General features: G+C 44.7%; 2 protein-coding genes across 6 annotated transcripts in view; both read right to left on the bottom strand.

The window, feature by feature from the left end:
• Positions 1-13,158, bottom strand: part of cep120 (centrosomal protein 120) — a 30,577-nt gene extending 17,419 nt beyond the window's left edge. For both annotated transcript variants that reach the window (XR_009817403.1, XM_061979940.1), the window contains exons 1-11: positions 12,929-13,158; positions 7,434-7,590; positions 7,220-7,334; positions 6,790-7,152; positions 6,530-6,727; positions 5,888-6,121; positions 5,634-5,760; positions 5,404-5,569; positions 5,189-5,338; positions 2,187-2,369; positions 1,336-1,465 (exon numbers count right to left, since the gene is read on the bottom strand). Coding sequence is in view for 1 of the 2 variants with exons in the window: in XM_061979940.1 (XP_061835924.1) it covers positions 1,336-1,465; positions 2,187-2,369; positions 5,189-5,338; positions 5,404-5,569; positions 5,634-5,760; positions 5,888-6,121; positions 6,530-6,727; positions 6,790-7,152; positions 7,220-7,334; positions 7,434-7,590; positions 12,929-12,977 (1,872 nt within the window). In the remaining variant the exon portion in view is untranslated. The remainder of the gene's footprint in view (positions 1-1,335; positions 1,466-2,186; positions 2,370-5,188; positions 5,339-5,403; positions 5,570-5,633; positions 5,761-5,887; positions 6,122-6,529; positions 6,728-6,789; positions 7,153-7,219; positions 7,335-7,433; positions 7,591-12,928) is intronic.
• A 3,642-nt stretch (positions 13,159-16,800) lies between these two features.
• znf608 (zinc finger protein 608) overlaps positions 16,801-25,740 on the bottom strand; it is a 13,123-nt gene continuing 4,183 nt past the window's right edge. The window contains exons 1-9 of one of the 4 annotated variants that reach the window (XM_061979939.1): positions 25,494-25,608; positions 25,038-25,287; positions 24,850-24,937; positions 20,435-22,766; positions 19,515-19,959; positions 19,234-19,400; positions 18,853-19,000; positions 18,720-18,776; positions 16,801-18,598 (exon numbers count right to left, since the gene is read on the bottom strand). In XM_061979939.1, the coding sequence (XP_061835923.1) occupies positions 18,579-18,598; positions 18,720-18,776; positions 18,853-19,000; positions 19,234-19,400; positions 19,515-19,959; positions 20,435-22,766; positions 24,850-24,937; positions 25,038-25,278 (3,498 nt within the window). In that variant the 5' untranslated portion in view covers positions 25,279-25,287; positions 25,494-25,608 and the 3' untranslated portion in view covers positions 16,801-18,578. Of the gene's footprint in view, positions 18,599-18,719; positions 18,777-18,852; positions 19,001-19,233; positions 19,401-19,514; positions 19,960-20,434; positions 22,767-24,849; positions 24,967-25,037; positions 25,609-25,740 lie in introns of those variants that run through there. The other 3 variants (XM_061979935.1, XM_061979937.1, XM_061979936.1) reach the window with 3 other exon arrangements.

Below are 25,740 nucleotides of genomic sequence, written 5' to 3'. Positions count from 1 at the left end.
CCTTCATTGGACTTCTTCAGGGCTGACGGGGTTCCCAAATACACAAAAACAAGTACCAACGAGTAAGAAAAGTAGGTCTTGAATTAGAGCATCCCAACTTAAGAGGAGTTTTGAGATAAGAAAAGAGGAAAAGCCTTGAAAATAATATAAGAAAAGTCAAATATAAAATCTCCAACCTTCTTTAAAAAAACATTTAGCTATTCTCAATTCTTCCGCTAACAAATACACAAAAAAGCAAAATGTGAAATAAAGTGCCCTGTTTTAGGACATGTTTAAACATCAGCAGCAACATGAAAATAATTCACCTACTAAAAAAATAAACATTATTATAGGACGTACACACAATAAACATTATTATAGGACCTACACACGATAAACATTATTATAGGACATACACACAATAAACATTATTATAGGACATACACAATAAACATTATTATAGGACATACACACAATAAACATTATTATGGGACGTACACACAATAAACATTATTATAGGACCTACACACGATAAACATTATTATAGGACATACACACAATAAACATTATTATAGGACATACACACAATAAACATTATTATAGGACATACACACAATAAACATTATTATAGGACGTACATACAATAAACATTATTATAGGACATACACACAATAAACATTATTATGGGACGTGCACACAATAAACATTATTATAGGACCTACACACGATAAACATTATTATAGGACATACACACAATAAACATTATAGGACATACACACAATAAACATTATTATAGGACATACACACAATAAACATTATTATAGGACATACACACAATAAACATTATTATAGGACGTACACACAATAAACATTATAGGACCTACACACAATAAACATTATTATAGGACATACACACAATAAACATTATTATAGGACATACACACAATAAACATAGGACCTACACACAATAAACATTATTATAGGACATACACACAATAAACATTATAGGACCTACACACAATAAACATTATTATAGGACATACACACAATAAACATTATTATAGGACATACACACAATAAACATTATAGGACCTACACACAATAAACATTATTATAGGACGTACACACAAAGGAACACCAACCTGCCAACTGCATCATGACTGTGTTCTGAAAATTACTTTTAAAGAGTAATCAATTATAGTTACTCATTACTTTACCAAAAAAGTAAATGAATCACTAACAGAATGACTCTTTAATAATTATATTGCAGTTTGGTCTGAGAGCAGAGAAAAAAGCGGTACAGCTAATTCACCATGATGACAACTTCATCTTTCACGCACACACCTACCTACCTACCTGGGTGGACTGTGGCGCAGGTATCTCTTTGATGTGAACCTGGGTGGACTGTGGCGCAGGTATCTCTTTGACGTGAAGCAGTCCAAAGTCGTCCAGCGTGGCCATGTAGCTCAACTCTGCCACTTTCTCACTGGAAGTGAAGAAGAGCACATATATGGTATGTCCACTGGGGGGCAGCAGTGAAAGAAGAAGAGCACATATATGGTATGTCCACTGGGGGGCAGCAGTGAAAGAAGAAGAAGAGCACATATATGGTATGTCCACTGGGGGGCAGCAGTGAAAGAAGAAGAGCACATATATGGTATGTCCACTGGGGGGCAGCAGTGAAAGAAGAAGAGCACATATATGGTATGTCCACTGGGGGGCAGCAGTGAAAGAAGAAGAAGAGCACATATATGGTATGTCCACTGGGGGGCAGCAGTGAAAGAAGAAGAGCACATATATGGTATGTCCACTGGGGGGCAGCAGTGAAAGAAGAAGAGCACATATATGGTATGTCCACTGGGGGGCAGCAGTGAAAGAAGAAGAGCACATATATGGTATGTCCACTGGGGGGCAGCAGTGAAAGAAGAAGAGCACATATATGGTATGTCCACTGGGGGGCAGCAGTGAAAGAAGAAGAGCACATATATGGTATGTCCACTGGGGGGCAGCAGTGAAAGAAGAAGAGCACATATATGGTATGTCCACTGGGGGGCAGCAGTGAAAGAAGAAGAGCACATATATGGTATGTCCACTGGGGGGCAGCAGTGAAAGAAGAAGAGCAACACATATATGGTATGTCCACTGGGGGGCAGCAGTGAAAGAAGAAGAGCAACACATATATGGTATGTCAGTGAGCGTGCTCTAACCTCTGAGGACTGAAGAAGGGGATCCTGTCCTGGTGAGTTTGACGCCAGCCGGTCTCTCCTGTGGCTGCCAGGTACTGACGTCTGTCAGCGCCCAGCAAGTGAGACAACTGCAGCGAGCCTCGGCCAATCAGCTGCTCTCTGCTGCTAGCATCCACGTGCCAAAGCTCCAGGACCAGCGGCACTCTGCGTGACAACCGCTTTTACTTCATGCCACACAAGCGCTGGTCAAATATGCTACATTAAATAGCATCACTAATCAAATGCTAACACGCTACAGCATCACTAATCAAATGCTAACACGCTACAGCATCACTAATCAAATGCTAACATGCTACAGCAACACTAATCAAATGCTAACACGCTACAGCATCACTAATCAAATGCTAACATGCTACAGCATCACTAATCAAATGCTAACACGCTACAGCATCACTAATCAAATGCTAACATGCTACAGCAACACTAATCAAACACTACACCACTTATCAAACACTACATGTTACATTATCAATAATCAAATGTTACACACTAAAGCATCAGTACTCCAATGCTATCATGCTTTTTCATCGCTTATCAAACACTACATGCCACTTATTAAAAGCTAACATGCAACAGCATCGCTTATCAAACACTACTTGTTACAGTATCAGTAATCAAATGTTATATTTTCCAGCATCACTAATCAAATGCTAACATGCTACAGTGTCGCTTATCAAATGCTACAGCATCACTAATATAACGCTACATGTTACAGTATCAGTGATCAAAAGTTATATTCTCCAGCATCACTAATCAAACGCTAACATGCTACAGCGTCGCTTTTAAAATGCTACAGCATCACTAATCAAACGCTACGGCGTCACTTCTCGAACGTGACTCCTACATCATCACTTATCATATGTTACATGCTAAAGCATCGCTAATCAAATGCAACTTCCAACATCATCACTTATCATATGTTAAATGCTACAGCGTCGCTAATCAAATGCAACTTACTACATCATCACTTATCCTATGTTACATGCCACAGCATCCCCCAATCAAATGCAACTTCCTACATCATCACTTATCATATGTTACATGCTACAGCGCCGCTAATCAAATGCAACTTCCAACATCATCACTTATCAAATGTTAAATGCTAAAGCGTCGCTAATCAAATGCAACTTCCAACATCATCACTTATCCTATGTTACATGCCACAGCATCCCCCAATCAATTGCAACTTCCTACATCATCACTTATCATATGTTACATGCCACAGCGTCGCTAATCAAATGCAACTTCCTACATCATCACTTATCATATGTTACATGCCACAGCACCGCTAATCAAATGCAACTTGCTACATCATCACTTATCATATGTTACATGCCACAGCACCGCTAATCAAATGCAACTTGCTACATCATCACTTATCATATGTTACATGCCACAGCACCACTAATCAAATGCAACTTGCTACAGCACCACTAACTGAATGTTTCATGCTACAGCGTTGCTAATTAAATGCTACAGCATCACTTATCAAACATGACTTGCTACAGCATCTCTAATTGAATGCTACTGCGATGCTAGTCAAATGCTACAGCATTGCTAATGAAATGCTGTATGCTACAGCGTTGCTTTATAAATGCTATATGCTAGAGCGTTGCTAATGAAATGCTGTATGCTACAGCGTTGCTTTATAAATGCTATATGCTAGAGCATCGCTAATGAAATGCTGTATGCTACAGCGTTGCTTTATAAATGCTATATGCTACAGCGTCGCTAATGAAATGCTGTATGCTACAGCGTTGCTTTATAAATGTTATATGCTAGAGCGTTGCTAATGAAATGCTATATGCTACAGCGTTGCTTTATAAATGCTGTATGCTACAGTGTTGCTTTATAAATGCTATATGCTAGAGCGTTGCTAATGAAATGCTGTATGCTACAGCGTTGCTTTATAAATGCTGTATGCTACAGCGTTGCTTTATAAATGCTGTATGCTACAGCGTTGCTAATGAAATGCTGTATGCTACAGCGTTGCTTTATAAATGCTATATGCTACAGCGTTGCTAATGAAATGCTGTATGCTACAGCGTTGCTTTATAAATGCTATATGCTAGAGCATCGCTAATGAAATGCTGTATGCTACAGCGTTGCTTTATAAATGCTATATGCTACAGCGTCGCTAATGAAATGCTGTATGCTACAGCGTTGCTTTATAAATGTTATATGCTAGAGCGTTGCTAATGAAATGCTATATGCTACAGCGTTGCTTTATAAATGCTGTATGCTACAGCGTTGCTTTATAAATGCTATATGCTAGAGCGTTGCTAATGAAATGCTGTATGCTACAGCGTTGCTTTATAAATGCTGTATGCTACAGCGTTGCTTTATAAATGCTGTATGCTACAGCGTTGCTAATGAAATGCTGTATGCTACAGCGTTGCTTTATAAATGCTATATGCTACAGCGTTGCTAATGAAATGCTGTATGCTACAGCGTTGCTTTATAAATGCTATATGCTAGAGCATCGCTAATGAAATGCTGTATGCTACAGCGTTGCTTTATAAATGCTATATGCTACAGCGTCGCTAATGAAATGCTGTATGCTACAGCGTTGCTTTATAAATGTTATATGCTAGAGCGTTGCTAATGAAATGCTATATGCTACAGCGTTGCTTTATAAATGCTGTATGCTACAGTGTTGCTTTATAAATGCTATATGCTAGAGCATCGCAAATGAAATGCTGTATGCTACAGCGTTGCTTTATAAATGCTATATGCTACAGCGTTGCTTTATAAATGCTATATGCTACAGCGTTACTAATGAAATGCTGTATGCTACAGCGTTGCTTTACAAATGCTGTATGCTACAGCGTTGCTAATGAAATGCTGTATGCTACAGTGTTGCTTTATAAATGCTGTATGCTACAGTGTTGCTTTATAAATGCTATATGCTAGAGCGTTGCTAATGAAACACTACATGCTGGCTAATGGAGCCATGTTGCTACCTGAGGAAGGTGTCCTGTAGCTGCGGCGGTAAGGTGGCAAAGTTGAAGGCGCAGTACGACTGCGGCAGAGACACCTCCATGTTCCTGTGCAGCTCCACGGGGTGGCTGGTCATGACGGGAGACTTGCTGCCAAAAAAGGGATACAAGTACCTGGCGAGCACAGCAGAGCGTGAGCTAAGGATGCTAGCAGCAAAGGTTGAAGAGAATATGGTCACCTGAGGGTGGCGGCCATGGGGTGCGTGAGGCCCAGGCTGCCCAGGCTGCACAGGTCCAAAGAGAAGCAGTAGTGGTGCGCAGACGGGGGGATGGACAATTGGCTAGCAGAGACTAGGAACGATGAAGCTCCGCCCACTGCTTCAGTTTGAGCCTCCATGTTGTGGCCTAGACAAAAACAAACACTGTCACTTCCTGTTGGGAAAGGACCAGTAGAAGGACTCCACACCACCTGGACACGCTGCCTCCTCCTTGTCCCCGTGCCCAGCGGCCAGTTGGTCCTCAGCAGCAGGGACTATGACAGGAAGGGACGGTGGAGGGGCGGAGCTTGTCTTATGTCCTTCTTGATTGGCTAAAGGCTGGAAGAAGAAAAAGTGAAATACTATGAAATAGTCAGTGACCAATCAGAGCAGAGTAAAAATGATATTGAAAGTATTTGTTGGGAGATTTTGACCACCAGAATACATTAGAAGTTATATTACCCACCTGGAGCTCAGGCGTGACGTCCTCCTGGCGCAGGGTGACGGCCACGCTCACGTTGGGCTGCAGGTCGGCGGGCTGAGGCGGCAGCGGCCGACTGAGGGTGGAAGCGGGCGGCTGCAGAGCGAACACGCCCTCCACTGTGGCCGCCCTCTTGTCCAGATCCACCGCCAGTGCAGACAGCGTCGCCAGGGGAACACTGCCGCTGCCCAGAGAGTGTGTCCCGCAGCACAGGTGGATCTGAGGGCGCACAGTGGAAAGGTGAGCTCGGGGGTGGGACAGAGGGGGCTGTAGCAAGCAATAATAATAATAATAATTATTAATGATAATAATAATAATAATCTGGTCAGGATGCCACCCGAACGCCTCCCTAGGGAGGTGTTTCAGGCACGTCCGACCGGTAGGAGGCCACGGGGAAGACCCAGGACACGTTGGGAAGACTATGTCTCCCGGCTGGCCTGGGAACGCCTCGGGATCCCCCGGGAGGAGCAGGACCAGGGGCTGGGGAGAGGGAAGTCTGGGCTTCCCTGCTTAGGCTGCTTCCCCCGCGACCCCACCTCGGATAAGCGGCAGAAGATGGATGGATAATAATAATATTAATAATAATAATTATTATTGTTATTATTACTGTAGCAAGCCTGCGCTCACTTGTAAAGATGGCTGCAGGGACAGGAAGCGGCGCAGGATGTGTTCGCTGCTGCGGATGCGCACGGAGGCGCGCTCAGGCTGGAAGTCCGGGCTGAGAAGGTTCTGGAAAGGCTCGCTGGTGATGTCGTTGCCCAGGAGAGTGTAGAAGAAGAAGAATCTGGAGCCCTCGGTGGACAGCTTCAAGGTGCTGGGGATCAACTGCAAGAGACCACACCCACTCAGGCCAGGTGTCAGAGGTCAGCTGTGCAGGTCAAGCTTACCTGTTCCAGCTTGCAGGCGAAGGCCACGGTGACGGACAGCACGAACATGTCGGCGGCCACGTCAGCCGGTCCCACCTGATGGTAGCCCAGCTCCGGCACCAGGACCGCCTCCAGTTTGTCCGTCAGCTGCTGCGAGGCCGGGGGGCGGTCTAGATGCTGGTCTTGGCCCCGAGGCCCAACTTTGACAGAAGAAGAATGAGGAGAGTTTCTGCCTTGTCTTGACGAGTCCCCCTTGGCTTTGTTGGCGTCAGGAGTGGCGAGCGGGGGGGTGGACCTCCCGTCGTTCTCCAGCACCATGCTGAGGAGCAGCGAGGGCTTCTTCTTGGTGTACTTGCTGCTCAGCAGGGAGTACCAGCGGGGCTCCTGTGACGTGCAGGAAATAAACATGGGGGCGGGGAAAAGGAATATGCAATGGCGGCGGCGTGCTGACCTGAGGGACTTCCTGTACAGATCTGAGGTCCAGGACGATGTAGCCAACACTTTCCCTGCTGCTGCTGCTGGAGTCCACAGTCACACACTGAAGCTTGATGGGAGTCCTCTGCAATCTACACAGCCACATGTTACTAAGCAACCAGCGGGACAAGATGGCGGCCCTACACAGCCACATGTTACTAAGCGTGACAAGATGGCGGCCGCGCACGCACCTGTGCTGGTGCAGCATCTTGCGGTCCAGCTCCCAGGCCAGCTCCGTGCTGAACTGAGGCTGGTCCAGGTGCTGCACTGGGTCCGTGGTCAGCTGCTCGCCGTCCAGGCTGGCCTGAACCTCCAGGCTGAGCTGCGAGCATTTGGGGAAGTCACGACCTGCAAAACATCAAACTTTTCAAGCCAAAGGTCCCTTTGGATGTTTTTCTGACGCCAGGCGTCCACTTGGAAGAGCAGAAGGCAAAGTCCATCCAACAAAGTCCACTTGGAAGAGCAGAATCAAATCAACGTTATTTATTAAGCACATTTCAAATGTAGCAAAGTGGTGTACAATGGGCAGGTTAAAAGATGATAGGAGAACCGAGCAAACACAACACAACACAAACAGAGCACCATAAAAAAATAAAAAATAAAATAAATAAAGAGGCAAAGTAGAAATGCTGCCTGCAGGATCCAAAAGTCATTGACAACAAAAGACAATTGATAAAAAGGCCAAAAAGCAAAGCATGACAAATGCTGCAAAAGGTTATTCAGGTTATCAGATAGTTAGCCAGTTAATCAGTAAAGTTAGCCAGGTTATCAGGGAAATTATCCGGATTATCAGGAAGTTAGCCAGGTAATCAGTAAAGTTAGCCAGGTAATCAGCAAAGTTAGCCAGGCAATCCGCAAATTTAGCCAGGTAATCAGTAAAATTAGCCAGATTATCAGGAAATTAGCCCAGTTATCAGCGATGTTTGCCCGGTTATCAGTAAAGTTAGCCAGGTTATCAGGAAATTAGCCAAGTAATCAGTAAAGTTAGCAAGGTTATCAGTAAAATTAGCCATCTTATCAGTAAATTTAGCCAGGTTATCAGGAAATTAGCCCGGTTGTCAGTGAAGTTTGTCCGGTTATCAGTAAAGTTAGCTGGATCATCAGGGAGTCAGCCAGGTTATCAGTAAAGTTATCCGGATTGTCAGGAAGTTAGCCAGGTTATCAGGACATTAGCTAGGTTATCAGTAGAGTTAGCCAGATAATCAGTAAAGTTAACCAGGCAATCAGTAAAATGAGCCGGATTATCAGGAAATTAGTCTGATTATCAGTGAAGTTAGCCGGGTTATCTGTAAAATTAGCCAAATTATCGGTAAAATTAGCCAGGTTATCGGTAAAGTTAGCCGATTAATTAAACAGATTATCAGGAAGTTAGCAAATTAGCCAGAAAAAATTACCAACTTTTTTGTAACCCGGCTAACCTACTCGTAACCTAGCTAACTTCCAAATAACCTAGCTGGAGGTGGAGGGATTCTACTCCACCGCATGTGGCAAGGCCTGCAACACATCACAGACTACAAGCAGGGGAGCAGGGGAGCAGGGGGGTCACAAACAGCCAACGCTCACTGCCAGATGAGCTGAATGAGTTCTACGCCCGCTTCGAGGTCCTCAACACCAACCAACAGAGAGGGGTTCTGACCACGGAGCGCACGCAGGACCCACCACTCACTGTGACAACAGCAGAGGTACGTACAGTTCTGAGGAGAACAAACCCATGGAAGGCAGCCGGCCCAGACAACGTCCCTGGCCAGGCCCTCAGGGTGTGTTCATCAGAGCTGGCTGACATATACAACTTGTCACTAGCACAAGCTGTTGTGCCCACCTGCTTCAAGACCACCACCATCGTGCCCCTGCCAAAGAAAAACACTGTGACCTGTCTGAATGACTGTCGCCCTGTTGCACGCACCCCAATAGTGATGAAGTGCTTCGAGAGGATAGTCATGTCACACTTCAAGAAGACCATCCCAGACACACTGGACCCTCTACAGTTTGCCTACGGGCAGAACCGGTCCACTGAGGATGCAGTCAACACCGTCATCCACACCACCCTCACCCACTTAGAGGGCAAGGACACCTATGCCAGGCTATTATTCATCGACTACAGCTCTGCTTTCAACACGGTCATCCCACAAAAACTCACTGCTAAACTCCTCACTGTTGGTCTGACACCGGCTCTCTGTGACTGGGTCCTGAACTTTCTCACAAACCGGCCCCAGTCAGTCAGAATCGGCAACCAGACATCAGGCACAAAGGTTCTAAGCATAGGGACCCCCCAGGGCTGCGTGCTGAGCCCCCTATTGTACACACGACTGTGTGGCCTCCCAGAACAACACCAGTATCATCAAGTTTGCAGATGATACTACGGTTGTCGGACTGATCACCGGGGGAGCTGAGGCAGCGTACAGAAGGCAGGTAGCGGAACTGGTGGCCTGGTGTCAGGATAATAATCTCTCCTTGAACACAGACAAGACCAAGGAGATGATTATTGACCCACGGAGAAGGAGTGCACAGTACACACCTCTGTACATAGGGGGGACAAAGGTGGACAGGGTGAAAACCTTTAAATTCCTCAGGACCCACATCAGCGAGGACCTCACCTGGGATCACAAACAATAAAGAAAGCCCAGCAGCGACTGTACTTCCTAAGAAGGCTGAGAACATTTGGCATGCCACCCAAAATTCTCAGCAACTTCTATAGAAGTACGGTTGAGTGTCCTTACCAGCTCAATCACGGTCTGGTATGGAAACTGCACTGCTAAGAACAGGAAGGCACTCCAGCCAGTGATTAAAACTGCTCAGTACCTTCCCCTCACTACACGACATGTACTCTACCAGGAGAGCACACAACATCATAAAGGACAGTACACAGTCTCTTCAGCCTCCTACCATCAGGCAGACCATACAGGAGCCTGAAATCCAGGACTACGAGACTGACAAACAGTTTCTACCCACAGGCCATCAGGCTTGTGAATGCTAGCTTGTGAATGCTAGCCACCCGTTTTACTTTTATCTTTTTGAACAAAAGACAGCTACCATGACCACCCCCGAACTGTGAACCATCACTGTAGACACTTTTCACCTTTGATCACTAAAGACACTTTAACTGCTGCTGTGACCAAATGTCACCTTCATATTTATACTGTTGACTGTCAATCAGAATGTGCAATAATGTTAAGTTACTTACTGTGCCTTCTTTATACAGTTTTAGTTTTATTTCAGCTAAGTCCCGTGTGACTTGTTGAAGGCTGGACTTGCAAAGTAAGATTTTCATTGTACGGCAAACTGTCTGTTTAACTGACAATAAACAATCTTCAACTTCCTGAGGACCTGGCTAACTTCCCATAACCTAGCTAACTTTCTGATATGCCGGCTAACTTCTTGATAACCGAGCTAACTTCCAAGAACCTAGCTAACTTCATAGTAACCTAGCATAGCAGACTTCCTACAACCTGGCTAAGTTCCTGGTAACCTGACTGAAGCATGGCACATAGTCTGGCGTCACGGTATTTGATTTGTAGTTGTTTTGTGGGGTTGTAATTCTCTTCCCAAACACTAAGGGGCAGCGTCTCCAACCTCAACTGTCCTTGGCATTTCAAGCACAAAGTCTCCTTGGCAAAACCTGACCACTCACAGCTCTGCGTCGCCGCCCATTTTTTGGCCTTTCTAGAACCTGGCTATATTTCTGGTAACCTGGCCAATTTCCTGATAATCCGGCTGACTAGAACCTGGCTAACTTTCTCACAGCCTGGCTAACTTGTGCAGCCCTTTGAGACACTTGTGATTTAGGGCTATATAAATAAACTTTGATTGATTGATAACCTCTTGGAAACCTGACTGACTTCCTACCAAACTTCCTGGTGACCTGGGCAACTTACTGGTAGCTTGGCTAACTTCCCTTATGTTTGGTTGACTTGCATCGTGTCTCTCATGCACTTGTTTTTAAGGCTTGTGTGTTCTGGACATTTGCAGCATGCAGGTGTGTTTTAGTTTAACTTGTATCGTGTCGCTCATACACTTGTTTTTAAGGCTTGTGTGTTGTGGACATTTGCAGCATGCAGGTGTGTTTTAGTTTAACTTGCATCGTGTCTCTCATACACTTGTTTTTAAGGCTTGTGTGTTCTGGACATTTGCAGCATGCAGGTGTGTTTTAGTTTAACTTGTATCGTGTCGCTCATACACTTGTTTTTAAGGCTTGTGTGTTGTGGACATTTGCAGCATGCAAGTGTGTTTTAGTTTAACTTGTATCGTGTCTCTCATACACTTGTTTTTAAGGCTTGTGTGTTCTGGACATTTGCAGCATGCAGGTGTATTTTAGTTTAACTTGCATCGTGTCTCTCATACACTTGTTTTTAAGGCTTGTGTGTTCTGGACATTTGCAGCATGCAAGTGTGTTTTAGTTTAACTTGCATCGTGTCTCTCATACACTTGTTTTTAAGGCTTGTGTGTTCTGGACATTTGCAGCATGCAGGTGTGTTTTAGTTTAACTTGCATCGTGTCTCTCATACACTTGTTTTTAAGGCTTGTGTGTTCTGGACATTTGCAGCATGCAGGTGTGTTTTAGTTTAACTTGTATCGTGTCGCTCATACACTTGTTTTTAAGGCGTGTGTGTTCTGGACATTTGCAGCATGCAGGTGTGTTTTAGTTTAACTTGCATCGTGTCTCTCATACACTTGTTTTTAAGGCTTGTGTGTTCTGGACATTTGCAGCATGCAGGTGTGTTTTAATTTAACTTGTATCGTGTCTCTCATACACTTGTTTTTAAGGCTTGTGTGTTCTGGACATTTGCAGCATGCAGGTGTGTTTTAGTTTAACTTGTATCGTGTCGCTCATACACTTGTTTTTAAGGCTTGTGTGTTCTGGACATTTGCAGCATGGAAGTGTGTTTTAGTTTAACTTGTATCGTGTCTCTCATACACTTGTTTTTAAGGCTTGTGTGTTCTGGACATTTGCAGCATGCAGGTGTGTTTTAGTTTAACTTGTATCGTGTCGCTCATACACTTGTTTTTAAGGCTTGTGTGTTCTGGACATTTGCAGCATGGAAGTGTGTTTTAGTTTAACTTGTATCGTGTCTCTCATACACTTGTTTTTAAGGCTTGTGTGTTCTGGACATTTGCCGCATGCAGGTGTGTTTTAGTTTAACTTGCATCGTGTCGCTCATACACTTGTTTTTAAGGCTTGTGTGTTCTGGACATTTGCCGCATGCAGGTGTGTTTTAGTTTAACTTGCACCATGTCTCTCAAACACTTGTTTTTAAGGCTTGTGTGTTCTGGACATTTGCAGCATGCAAGCGTGTTTTAGTTTAACTTGCACCATGTCTCTCATACACTTGTTTTTAAGGCTTGTGTGTTCTGGACATTTGCAAGTGTGTTTAAGTTTTTTGAGCCATTTTCTGTTTTAAAGTTGTGCGTGTTTGTCCTTGCTGGCCACCGTAGAAAAAAGGTCCAACATGGTAGATCAATCAGCTTCATTATATTTGAATAACTAAGAAAGTGCAGATAAATAAAACTCACTGGAAGTTTTTTTCATGGCGCTTTTGAGTGTGCGGAATGTGACTTTGAGGTGAACACGAACTCGTTTTAAATCAGCTTTAACTTCATCAAAGTATCTATTTGACATCGGGCCTTTAGCTTGTAGTGCTAATAAATGTGAAGTCAATGAGTTTTAATTTGAGAGTTTCTTTGAGCTCACCTTGCAGGATCGACAACACGATGAGAAGTTGCTCGTTTTTCGGAGACATGTTGAAAAGAAGGGAGTCGTCTTTAACTTTATATTTCGTACTTTGTTGAGGTTAAAACATCGCTAAAGATGAAATCTGTTTGAAAAGTTGCTTGTTGAAAATTAGAAGCAAACACCCGCTTTGTTGTTAAGCTTTGGCGCCACCATTTTAGTTTTAATGGCGGAAGTGGATGAAGCCCAGCCTGACCTCTGCTGGATGGGAGAGGAACTGCAGCCACGTCGTCATCTATTTCTAATGAACACATTCGCCTCAAATCAGTGAATTGACAACCCCTGGTGCTATTTTGTACTTACTTTCATTATTATTTTCAACTGTTTGTAAATGTTGAAATTTATAAATAAAGGTTTATAAAAAAAAAAATCAAAAAAAAAATCAGTGTATGTTCTACTCATTTCATTTTCCTTTCATTAATGGAAATTGTAAAACCATAAACGACTGCATGTTATATAAAACAATGTTTTCTTAAAAACGATGCAGCTGAGATAGGCTCCAGCACCCCCCTCGACCCCGAAAGGGACAAGCGGTAGAAAGTGGATGGGATGGATGGATGTAGAAGAGAAATAACGACATCCAAAAAACGATTTGATTTTCATTTTGTGTTTCATATAAATAACATTTAAATCTCTTGTCAACAGAAAAACAGACTAAAACGGATGTTTTTTTTAAAATAATTTGACACCGGAAGGTTTTATTTTCGAAGTAAAAGCGTGCACCTGGCTAAAATTTATTTTGATTAAATTATTATTTTAAACATGGCACAGCAAGGAATTGACATCTACAGGAATATATAGACACACGAAAGTGAAAGCAAAAAAAAAAAAATCTGATATTGTGCAGTTTTTTTTTCGTTCTTTCTTTGAAATCGCTACTTCCGGTTTCGTAAGATGAAAAATCATCCGTTTTGGTCTGTTTTTCAGTTTCTCTTGATATGTGCGAAAATATTTCTGTAGAAGTCAGTCGTCGTTGTGCCATTTCTAAAATCATTTCTGTGTCGGGATCCAAATACATTTTCACCAGAGTCACATCGGAATTATCCTCACTTCTACTTTGAAATTCTAACTTCCGGTGTCTGCAAATAAAAACAAACAAACAAAAAACATCAATTTTTGCTCAGTTTTTTGTACCTTCCGTTCATTCTATTTCCAATTCGGAAACGCAAATCAAAAAACAAAGTTAGGCCTGTTTTATTGCCATCACATTTGATTTGGTGCTGTTTTAACGTGGACCCCGACTTAAACAAGTGTACAAACTTATTGGGGTGTTACCATTTAGTGGTCAATTGTAGGGAATATGTACTTCACTGTGCAATCTACTAATAAATATGTACTTCACTGTGCAATCTACTAATAAATATGTACTTCACTGTGCAATCTACTAATAAATATGTACTTCACTGTGCAATCTACTAATAAATATGTACTTCACTGTGCAATCTACTAATAAATATGTACTTCACTGTGCAATCTACTAATAAAAGTCTCAAGCAATTCCGGTCGGCGTACCTTTCGTTCATTCTATTTCATTCATAAAACACATTTCGGGCCATTTTTCTGTTTCTAATCCTGAAACACAATTTGGACAACTATTTAATGAGACCTTTTTAAAAGGACAATAGGACTCCTGCTGAATGAAGATGTTCGCGTTATGCTAAAAACATGCTGAACGCAAAGGGAAAAGCTCAAATACTGCTTCCGGTTCACTTTGTCATCACGCAGACACAACACGCATTTTTGCATTTTTGTGTTTATCTTGAAACATTTAAATTCATAAAAGGAAAACAGCACAAAATTACAAAATCTGATTTTATAGCAATCAACCCTCTTTTGTTTTTAAAGAAATCTGCCATATATAATAAAAATCGAAAAACGGCCCTACAATCATTGGTACTTGAACTTTAATTTGTTTTTTTGATTTGCGTTTCAGAATTGGAAATAGAATGAACGGACCTTTTCCTTTTATGGATTGTCATTTTTCCAGATAAACACAAACATCCAATTCATGTTTATCCAAAATGCAAAACTGCGTGTTTATCTGAACCGGAAGCATTATTTTAGCCTTTCCTTCGCGTTTAGCATCTTTTTAGCACCTTTTGTTCAGCAGGTCGTTTGAAAAAAAGTCTCATTGAATAGTTAGTTTCAGAAATGAAAATAGAAAAATTGGCCCGAAATTAGTTTTTTGATTTGCATTTTAGAATTGGAAGGAGAATGAAGGGAAGGTACACCGGCCGCCCTTTTTCTCCTCCAATTTCCATCGATTAAAAGGAAATGAAATGAGCAAAACATACTCTGAGCACCGCATATAAAAGCCATATAACTAATAATAGACACATGTATAAAAACATCCTTTAATGGTGAGCATATGAATTAAGGCATGTACAGTATAAAAGGAGTAGAAGACAACACAAAGTGACTCCCAAAATAATCACAATCTTCTAGAAGGAGGATGCCAGGATGCTGCTGAGGTCCGAGAGAAAGAAATAGGATTTTTTATTTGCTTTGTCAGTCTATCCAATGAAGTCCACTGGCCGTGTGTGTGTGTGTGTGTGTGCGTGTGTGTGTGTGTGTGTGTGTGTGTGTGTGTGTGTGTGTGTGTGACTGATAAATGTTAGCTTTGTTAGCAGCAGGGTAAGTCATCAAGAGTAGTCTGGCCACTTGTACATGTCATGAAACACCTTACTTACAATTGCAGAAAGTGTACTAAGAAAAAGTGAAGCAATTGACAATTACACAAACCCAAGTAATAATAATAATAGTTTTTTTGTCTGTCAATTGTTTCGCCTTTTGTTATTTTGCTCTGTGTCATTTTAGACTGTTGAATTGTCGTTTGTTATGTGCTTTTCTGCGATTGTTTCACATACTTGCCAACCCTCCCGAATTTTCCGGGAGACTCCCGAATTTCAGTGCCTCTCCCGAAAATCTCCCGGGACAACCAACCTCCCGAATTTCTCCCGATTTACAGCTGGACTTAAGGCACGCCCCCTCCCGGTCCGTGCAGACCTGAGTGTGGACAGACTGTCGTCACGTCCGCTTTTCCTTCATATAAACAGCGTGCCGGCCCAGTCGCGTTATAACATCTACGGCTTTTGGCGAGTGCACAACTGCACACACAACAAGAAGGAGACGAAGAAGAGACAGTCATGGCGACGACAAGTGACAGAGAATAGAACGAGAATGGACAATTCAACCCTAAACTCACTCCTTCCTGCAAATGAAATGTCACAGATGTAATAGTGATGTAAGTTGTTTGTTGCCATCTCCTGCTGAATGTTGGCTATAGTGTTCTGTGCTTACTTTTTGCTTGGCCAACGGTTTACGTTGTATTGCGCACCCTGACGGCAAGTGTGGGAGTGGCTTCTGAAGTATGAAGTAAAGAGACGTAACTTCATCACCTCGCCTGGTTATTGACTCCAACCCAGAATATTACACTGCCCATACCTATGCTCCTTCAAAGGCTGTGCTACTGGCTGCAAAGCATTGCACTTTCAAATACAACAATGAGTAGAGGAGTGTTATGTGTGTATATGTGTAAATAAATGAACACTGAAATTCAAGTATTTATTTTATTTATATGTATATATATATATATATATATATATATATATATATATATATATATATATATATATAAAATATAATACATATATATATGTATATATATATATATATATATATGTGTATATATATATATATATATATATATATATATATATATATATATATATATATATATATATATATATATATATATAAGAAGTACTTGAATTTCAGTGAATTCTAGCTATAAATATACTCCTCCCCCTTAACCCGCCCACCCCGACCCCCAATCTCCCGAATGTGGAGGTCTCAAGGTTGGCAAGTATGTTGTTTCATGAAATGTAGAAATATTGGGCCCAGCGTACAAGCGTGTGCAATGAGAACCCTCTCAGCTGAAAAATCTGGACCAGAGCACGCGTGACTCACTTTCAGGCCTGCCATTGTTCACCAATGAAGAAGACAACCAATGCTGCATTCCAGACTGTTGCAAATATTGTAAACTCCTCCTTGGAAAATGGACCAAGCCAATACATGGAGACGATTATTTACACCTTGTCTTAAGTGACAAATATCATTGAAATATTCTTTCAAGTTGTGTGATTTGGTTGAAGTGGGAACATTCCGACCAACTGTGTGTGGCCAATGAGCAGACAGTATTTACAGCAGCTTGAGACGGGCTGCACTCAATCATCCATTCATGTCCCAATCGCAATTCTTATTCATCCCGGTTCTAAAGTGATTGATCCTTTTCAAAAATGGATTTGCGAAAACTGGTTTGAATCGACAATCGATTCTGGTCCAAATTTTCAAAAGTTTTAAAAATATAGAAAAAAATTATAAATATGTTGTAATTTTATAATTTTTTAATGAGAAACAATTTTAAAAGAGTTGTCTTTAGGCCATCCCCACGTAAAATATCACCAAATAATAAAGCGCGAGAATCGGTTTGAATTGATAATTGTGTTGAATAAAGAATCAATTCTGAATCAAATTTTCACAATTTTTCAACAATCGATTAAACCTTTTTTAATAAATAAATAACTAATATATATATATACTGTATATATATATATATATATATATATATATATATATATATATATATATATATATATATATATTTTTTTTTTAATAAACGTTTTTAAAATACCTTTTTAGTCTATCTCCGTGCAACCAGAAGGAGCTTTTCTAACCTGTAACCTGTTTTGTAAAAGTTTAATTCTAATTATTATACCAAATAATATCTTGGGAGAATGGGTTTGAATGGAGAATTGTGTTGAATCAAGAATGGAATCACCGCCCCAGGAATTGGAATGGGCTCGTTAGATTGACAGCCCGAGTTATTACGCTGACACAAAGACCATACAACATTACAAAGTTAGTGGACCACAGAATAATGTGAGTCATCTTTACTACATTCAGTCAGAACCTTCTGGAAACATCACAACATGTTTCACTCCTTTGTACACTGACTCCTCCTCCACTTCATGTCCTAAGCGTGTAGCGACCACGCACTGTAGGTGGCGCTACTGACAGTTGTTTTTGTCCTCTGCCTTTCAGCGAGGTGCAGTTGACACCATGGAACCTGCACGTGGTCAGGTCATGGTCCTACTTCTTTCACACCATGGAACCTGCCCGTGGTCAGGTCATGGTCCTACTTCTTTCACACCATGGAACCTGCCCGTGGTCAGGTCATGGTCCTACTTCTTTCACACCATGAAACCTGCACATGGTCAGGTCATGGTCCTACTTCTTTCACACCATGGAACCTGCACATGGTCAAGTCATGGTCCTACTTCTTTCACACCATGGAACCTGCACGTGGTCAGGTCATGGTCCTACTTCTTTCACACCATGGAACCTGCACATGGTCAAGTCATGGTCCTACTTCTTTCACACCATAGAACCTGCACGTGGTCAGGTCATGGTCCTACTTCTTTCACACCATGGAACCTGCACATGATCAGGTCATGGTCCTACTTCTTTCACAGCATGGAACCTGCATGTGGTCAAGTCACGGTCCTACTTCTTTCACACCATGGAACCTGCACGTGGTCAGGTCATGGTCCTACTTCTTCACGTCGCTGTCTGCGGGGACCACAAGAAGCACAATGAGACTGTTGGACATTAGAGGACATGAAACCAGTTGAAATCGGTTTGATGCACTGAAAAGACAGCGTGGAGTCAAGGAGGAGGCTGACAAACGTACCAGCTGAGGAGCGTCCTGACGCCTGCTGACCCGACACCAGCGACCTGGAGCTCAGACCTTCAACATGTCCACGTCCAAACGTCAAACTAGCAACTTCTCCCAACATTGGACAACAAAGTAGTCTTGTGCGTACCTGGGTAAATGTCGTACTGTCCAGACACCAGGTTGTAGCTGACGCCGAGGTGTGTGTGATGGTGTGTGTGCAGGTGGCGACCCAACGACACACGGCTCCTCTCGCGGTCCATCTCATGTTCCACCTCAGAGGAACATTTTTCACCAGCCTGAATCAGAGAAAGATGAGCGTGTCAACATCTTAACACACTCTGTTCACGTTATACTACAGACTACTTCATCAAACTAGTACTTCAGTGCACAGATACTACCATAGTACAGGCACTAAACAAGTCCAGCTAGCTGTGAGGAACATTCTTAAATTCTAGAAGATTGTTAGTGTTGTAAGAATCATCATGTTAGCTGTTTAACTAGCTAAGATGCTAGCGTGACGGTGGCTCACAGCGGGCGACTTCCCGTGAAACTGGTGGCATTGCTTCAGCATCTCCATGGTGGAAGACGAGGATGAGTCTCTGCCCTGTTTGCCACTGACCACGCCTCCTCTGCAAGGCAGAGTCACCTCTGACTCCTCTCTGCCCGCCGTCTTACCGTACAGAGGGTAGGAGAAACCTGTTGGATGGTAAACAAACTTGGAAGAGAACCTAAAACAATCATCATGTTGCAAAAGTCCAAAATAACATCTGATTGCCCTCAGCTTGATCAGCTTCTGGACTAGTTTCTTACCAGTGTAATTTTGGACCAGGGTGGGAGACACCCCTCGGTAGGAGCCCTCGTCGCTCTCACACATGGCCAAGTAGGGCGGGTAGGATGAGTGCTGGTACTGCATGTAGGGCTGCTGGGGGGTCATGGGAGGAGAGATCGCCACCCGGGCACTCTGGGACTCCCCCAACAGGGCCCCCACCGGCTCCTGCAGCTCGTCTAGGCCATCCGAGTCCTCTGAGTCGACGAGTGTCACATCCTGCGATCCACGGACTATGGGTTTTCTAGCATCATGGCCGCCGCAGCCTCCTCTCGCCATGGGAGACTTGGGCCCAGCAGTTTCCACGGTGGTCCCTCTTTCTTTGGACCTTTCCGCGTCCCCTTCATTGGCTGCCTCTCCAAGTGGATTCTGCAGCTCCGAATATTTGCTGTGAACCATGGGCTGAGCCCACGTCGGGCCGTCTGGGGGCTAGATTGATGGGGACAAGTGTTGGTGCTGGTGAAAGTGTTTCCTCTATGATTCTGTCTTAACAGTGGTGGACATTTTCCCCTCCAGTTTTGCCAACATCCATTAAGAAACTATGTTGTCTTGGAAACATTTCTTTCAAGAGTTTTAGCAGCAGGGGCGTCCACCTCTGCTGAGGGACTATAGAGGAAACACTGAGACGTTCCATGTGTTTGGATGGAGGATGACAGAATGCGGCCATTGGTCCCACATGATGTTATTGGATGATGAGATGGCACGCTTGTAAAACTCTACAAGGTGTACTCAGTGACATTTTTAAATGTACATTTTAGCTCTACACACACGTCAAACATTAAACACACCGCTAAGTTAGCGTGGAGGTACACCTTGACGAGGTCAGCGGTTTGGACGTTAGGTGGCGCACAGTCAGTCATGAAAGCGGCGGCGGCGGCGGTTAGAGGCAGAGGGACAGACTTACACTGGAGTAGGAAAGGTTTGAGTCCAGCTCACTGTGACTGTTGGGGTTATGTTGGGACAAGGTGGACGCTGAATGGATGTCATCACAGTCTTTGGTTGAGACCACCTTGATGCCCAGACCCCTTTCTCCCCGCTCATTCACCTCCAAATAAGACAGGATGGCTTTTGGACAGCACCCTTTTGCCCCTTCTGGACCTTTTCCTCCACTGGACGAGGTCCCACCCAGATGTTTGACATCCTCGCCCTCTCGTCCCCCATGTCCCCTCTTCTGCTCACAGCATTTAGAGGCCAGTAAGAGTTTCTGGTCCATGTAAAGTCCTCGCGAGTACTGTCCATAGTACAGAGATTGGGCCAAGGCGGTCTGCGTCTGACTCATGGCCAGCTGGAGCTGAGACGGAGCTGACTCTTCACCTGTTTTACAGTCAGCAAAGTCACGGGGGGAGCCATTGTCCTCCTCTTTTCTATCCTCTTTACTTTTAGCATCGTGAGAGGAACCTTTGTGGAAGGCGCCAACAGTGTTATGCCTGTCGGCCTGGACGTAACCCGGCAGGAAGTAAGGCTCAAAGCTGTGGTAGTATGGGGACTGGGGCTCTTTCAAGGAAAGGCCCGGTCCTGCAGGGGGTGTCCTTCTGGCGTTGCTATGGTTACTGTTAGCGTTGAGCTCAGCAGAAGAAACAGACTTGGATCTGATTGCATCCAAGCGACTTTCAGAGGACACGCCATCCTCACCGGCATCAGAGATGTCCGAGTAGGCGGGGCTGTTGGTCTTGCTGTCGGACGTCGGCAGACAACTTCCGCCGGCATCCAGCCGCGATGAACAGCCGATGGACGGACTGGGAGCGTTGTCGGTGAAGGTGTACACCTTGTCGGCCTCAGCACGGATGCTTGCCATCCTGCTCTCCTGACTCTCGCTGAAGCCGTTCATCACTTCCTGCTTGCTCAGGTGCTCTTTCAGGAGGCTCCCACAGATCTCCTTTGCACTTATTTTGGTGGTGCCGTCTTCTATTTTGATCCCGCTGTCATCGCCATGAGGCAATCTCGTGGGTGCATCCCTGCTGTGTTTGTCCTTCAGCCTCCTCTTCTCCTTCTTCCTGGTTTCTTTGCAGCCAAGCAGCCTGTCTTTGACCAGGCTGGGCTCCACGACGATGCTGAGCTTTGGTTTGATGGCCTTCAGGGACACATTCTTACTGCTCAGAACCACTTCTGCAATGGTTGAAGGCTGCTGGGAGGTAGCAGAATCTGCAGGGACCCCAGGATACGACGCATTGGGTATAGCGATTAACTTGGGAGGAGCGGGTGCTGGGGCGATTGGCCGGTTGGTGCGAGACTTGGACAACTTGTCCACCTTCCCATTGGCTTTTTTGCTCTTGTCACAAAGAACCTTCTTGTCAATCAGACCTTCAGCTTCCAGCTTGGGCATCTCTATTGCAGAGCTCCTGTCTGCAACCATGCAGTTCTCCAGTACGACTGTCATGTTGGAGATGATGGGCAGGTTGCTGAGGTCGTCAATCAGCCCGTCCTTTAGCAGTGAGCTTCTCCTGGTTTTGGAGATAAAAGGAGAACTGTGGTCCGCACTGAGGAGCAGCCGTCTATTCTTGGGTGAACCCACAGTGGTCACCTTGTATAAGGGCTCCGCTTTTTTAGTCAGGCTGTTGTTTGCTTCCGAGGGGTCGTAGGTCATGTGACTGACGGATTCCTCACAGTCTGACAATCTTTCCTCACTCTCACCGTCCTTCACGTGTTCCCGATCCGGCTTCCTCTGCTCCTCCGCTTCCAGGTGAGCGTGCGTCTGGTGGTAGCGCAGCCCGTTGATGTGCTTGTAGCGTTTAGTGCAGTTGGGGTGGGGGCAGTCGATGAGAATGGGTGGTGGAGGCGGCGAGGAGCTGCAACCTCTCCCCGGGTCCATGAACGAGGGGTCGGACTTGCCTTGAGGTGTGGAGGGGGCGCTGCGGGACTTGGCTCGAATCCTCTTCCCATTCCCATTCGTAATGTTGTCCGAGGAAACCAAACTGAGGTCCAGATCAGCCGGCAACTTGATCTTTCTCTTTCCAGACGGCAGGACGGCGGCGCCGTTAGCAGTACCGTCCTCCATGGTAAAGAAAGACGGAGAAGTCCGACAGTTGCTGATGAGCTTCAAGCTGCCCCGACGACCCTTGCTGTGGACGGGTGAGGCTGCCATGCCGCCACCCCGGCTACGGTGCTGCGGAAGACCCCGGACCTTTACCGCAGGGGCGACCTCGACGCAGGGACGCTCCGCCATTGCAAGCCGCATCCTTTTCCCACGGCCACGCCCACCTGGCATCTCTGGATCGCTGGATGGAGACTCACAAAACCTGTAAAGCATGGACATAAAGACTTTAGACAAGTCAAGACAGTTAGCATCCATTCCTTCCGCTAGCTTGAAAGCTCACTAGCGCAAAAATGTCCAAAAGTAAAGTGCTAACATGACTTCTCTTCTGTTCTTCTCCCTGCACTCAGCTGATTCAAATCACCTTGGTGAAGAAAAGTTAATTAGAAAAAACACTCTGAGGAATTCTCAGCATTACGCCAAAGTCCAGATTGTCTGCATCGACTTTGTGTTTCTTCACTGAAAACTCCTAATAAATCACAGCAGCATTTTCATTTGTTTTAGCCCCAAGTGACGCTGACCACACGTAGGAAGGCAATTTAGCCCAGAGATAAATCGCCATGGCAACCACAGCCTGCGTGGATTCATTGAGTGGTTGCTGCCCCGCAACAAAACACTTAAGACTTAGTTGTTGTTTTCATTCAATGTGAAGCAAAGACAAGTTTCTGGGATGGGTTGGGGTACTTATGAAATGGGGCTCTGACTTTTAGGAGCACTTTTCTTTTGAACCAGAGGGTACCCAAAGGGATTGGGGCCTGTTTACATTCACTGGAAAAAGTATTTATCAGACCAGAATCAGAGTAATCCCTAAAAGTTCAGGTGGTGTAAAAGCTCTAAAATGTATCCAGAGAGCCCGCCAGGGCCAGGTGCCCTTTTGGGTGCATTTCAATTTTTTTTCACTTGGTTTCTTTTGAGACCTTGCCAGACCCCTCCAGGGGTTGAATGGGTTCAATTCAGACCTCGTAGATACTTATTACACGGAGTAGGGTTAGGGGTAAAAAGGACAGTCTGGCACCAGATCAAGCACTCAAGAAGCACTCAGAGAGATCGTTTCCATTGTCTATGCCAACAAAGCAAGCGTGCCTTACAGAAAGCACTTGAACGTACAGTTTAGCTCCACTTTTCAAACTGCGCTAGCTCAATAGCAATGGATCCTCTATTAGCATTAGCAATTTTACATGGCGATTTCAACACATGTACCTACTCAGTGGCCTAGTGGTTAGAGTGTCCGCCCTGAGATGGCTAGGTTGTGAGTTCAAACCCCGGCCGAGTCATACCAAAGACTATAAAAATGGGAGCCATTACCTCCCTGCTTGGCATTCAGCATCAAGGGTTGGAATTGGGGGTTAAATCACCAAAAATTATTCCCGGGCTGATTCCCACTGCTCCCCTCACCTCTCAGGGGGTGATCAAGGGTGATGGGTCAAATGCAGAGAATAATTTCGCCACACCTAGTGTGTGTGTGACAATCATTGCTACTTTAACTTTTAACTTTAACATCCAATTAAAACGACACCCAAAATGACTGATAACATCAAACAGCTGGTGTGTCATAAGTACTAGACTTGCAGTGGAAACACGTTGTAGGAGCCAACAAAAGATAAAAGGGCAAAACTGGCGAATGGCAAAGGCTACTTTCTGACTATGGCAACACACTGCAGTCTGAACACTACTGCCATCTGACATCATGGAAATGCAACTGCATGGTTGACTAAATAATACTTGCAAATGAGTCTCAGAATCAATCAATCAATCAATCAATCAATGTCAATCAGCGCTTTTTTCCCTCACCTGTCCCTGGTTGGCAACTGCAACCGGGTGTGCCAGGCTGCCAATCAGGATACTATTTATGCCTGACTCGCCCTCCAGTCAGGGACTGCTGTTGGTCTTGAACCCCAAGATGCAGAGAAAACAAGAAACAGCCAACAGGAAGCAGGAAGCAGGAAGCAGGAAACAGGATAGAATCATGGAGCCCTGACTGGAGGGCGAGGCAGGCATAAATAGCAGCTTGATTGGCAGCCTGGCACACCCGGTTGCAGTTGCCAAGCAGGGACAGGTGAGGGAAACGAGTGCTCAGGGAGACATGCAGGAAATGGAACCAAAATAAGAGTGCTGACAAGAAACAAACACAAACTTAGTTTTACCGATACATTTGATTTATGAATGTTTACTTTTAGTGCTTTTTAAGTAAGAACCTTTTCCAGGAGTGGTTATTGACAACCTGCTAAGCTAGCTATCCCATTTGGACCTCCATTTGATGGCTTTGACAAAGGAAGTGAAAAAGTCACCTGGGAGGAGCCCAGTCATGTTTGGTGCAGTCCAGCAGCGTTCCCACGTAGGTCCTCTTCCTCCACGTCACGTTGACCACCAACACACCTTCAACACAAAGCACCACCTTGTCCATTCTACTGGACGTCTCATAAGAACAAGTCTTCAGTTTGACTTGAGCAACATGCCAGCCTCCATCTTTAAGTACCTTCTTCCGTCTCGTGCCACACGATGCCCTCCAGGTTGACGCTGGTCCCAGGTTGACAGGGGCCCGTGGAGTCCGAGTCCCTGTCCGGCCCGGAGGTGGCGCCGGCGTCCTGCGTGTTGGTGCCCACGGACCTGGTCTTTGGCTTGGCTCGGTGACAGGAGGGCGGCGTCGGAGGGCGGAGGGAGGCGGCGGCCGGGGGCGGCGGGGGGCCCGGAGCAGGGGCCGCCGTGGGAGTGAACATGGGCTCCACCTGCAGGCGGGAAGAGGATTTGACTGAGGTCATGTGACCCTCCAGCAAAGATGGTCACAAGTATTGGGTCAGCCGCTAACAACTGTTAGCACGTTAGCGCAAACGCCGCCAAACAGGAGACAAAAAGGTGAGATTTGATGACTTTTAGGAGCAAATGAGAATATTATTCTAAACATGATGAAGGATTTCCTCTTCCTCTTCATCACCTTCCTCTTTCTCAAGCGTCTGTCTGAGCTTCTTCTTCTTCATTTGCCTTTTCCCCATCCTCCCTCCTCGTGTCCTCACCTTCCCTCCTCGCCTCCTAGCAGCTTCCTCCAGCACACACACTGACAAGAAGGAAGGGGAGGACGGTGTGTGTGTGTGTGTGTGTGTGTGTGTGTGTGTGTGTGTGTGTGTGTGTGTGTGTGTGTCTGTGTATATGCATGTGTGTTTGTGAGTACGGGCGCCATCTTT

This window comes from Nerophis lumbriciformis, linkage group LG20 (assembly GCF_033978685.3).
Source record: "Nerophis lumbriciformis linkage group LG20, RoL_Nlum_v2.1, whole genome shotgun sequence".
Lineage (NCBI taxonomy): Eukaryota > Metazoa > Chordata > Actinopteri > Syngnathiformes > Syngnathidae > Nerophis > Nerophis lumbriciformis.
Note: the sequence above shows the minus strand (reverse complement) of the source record. Positions and strands in the feature narration are given on the sequence as shown.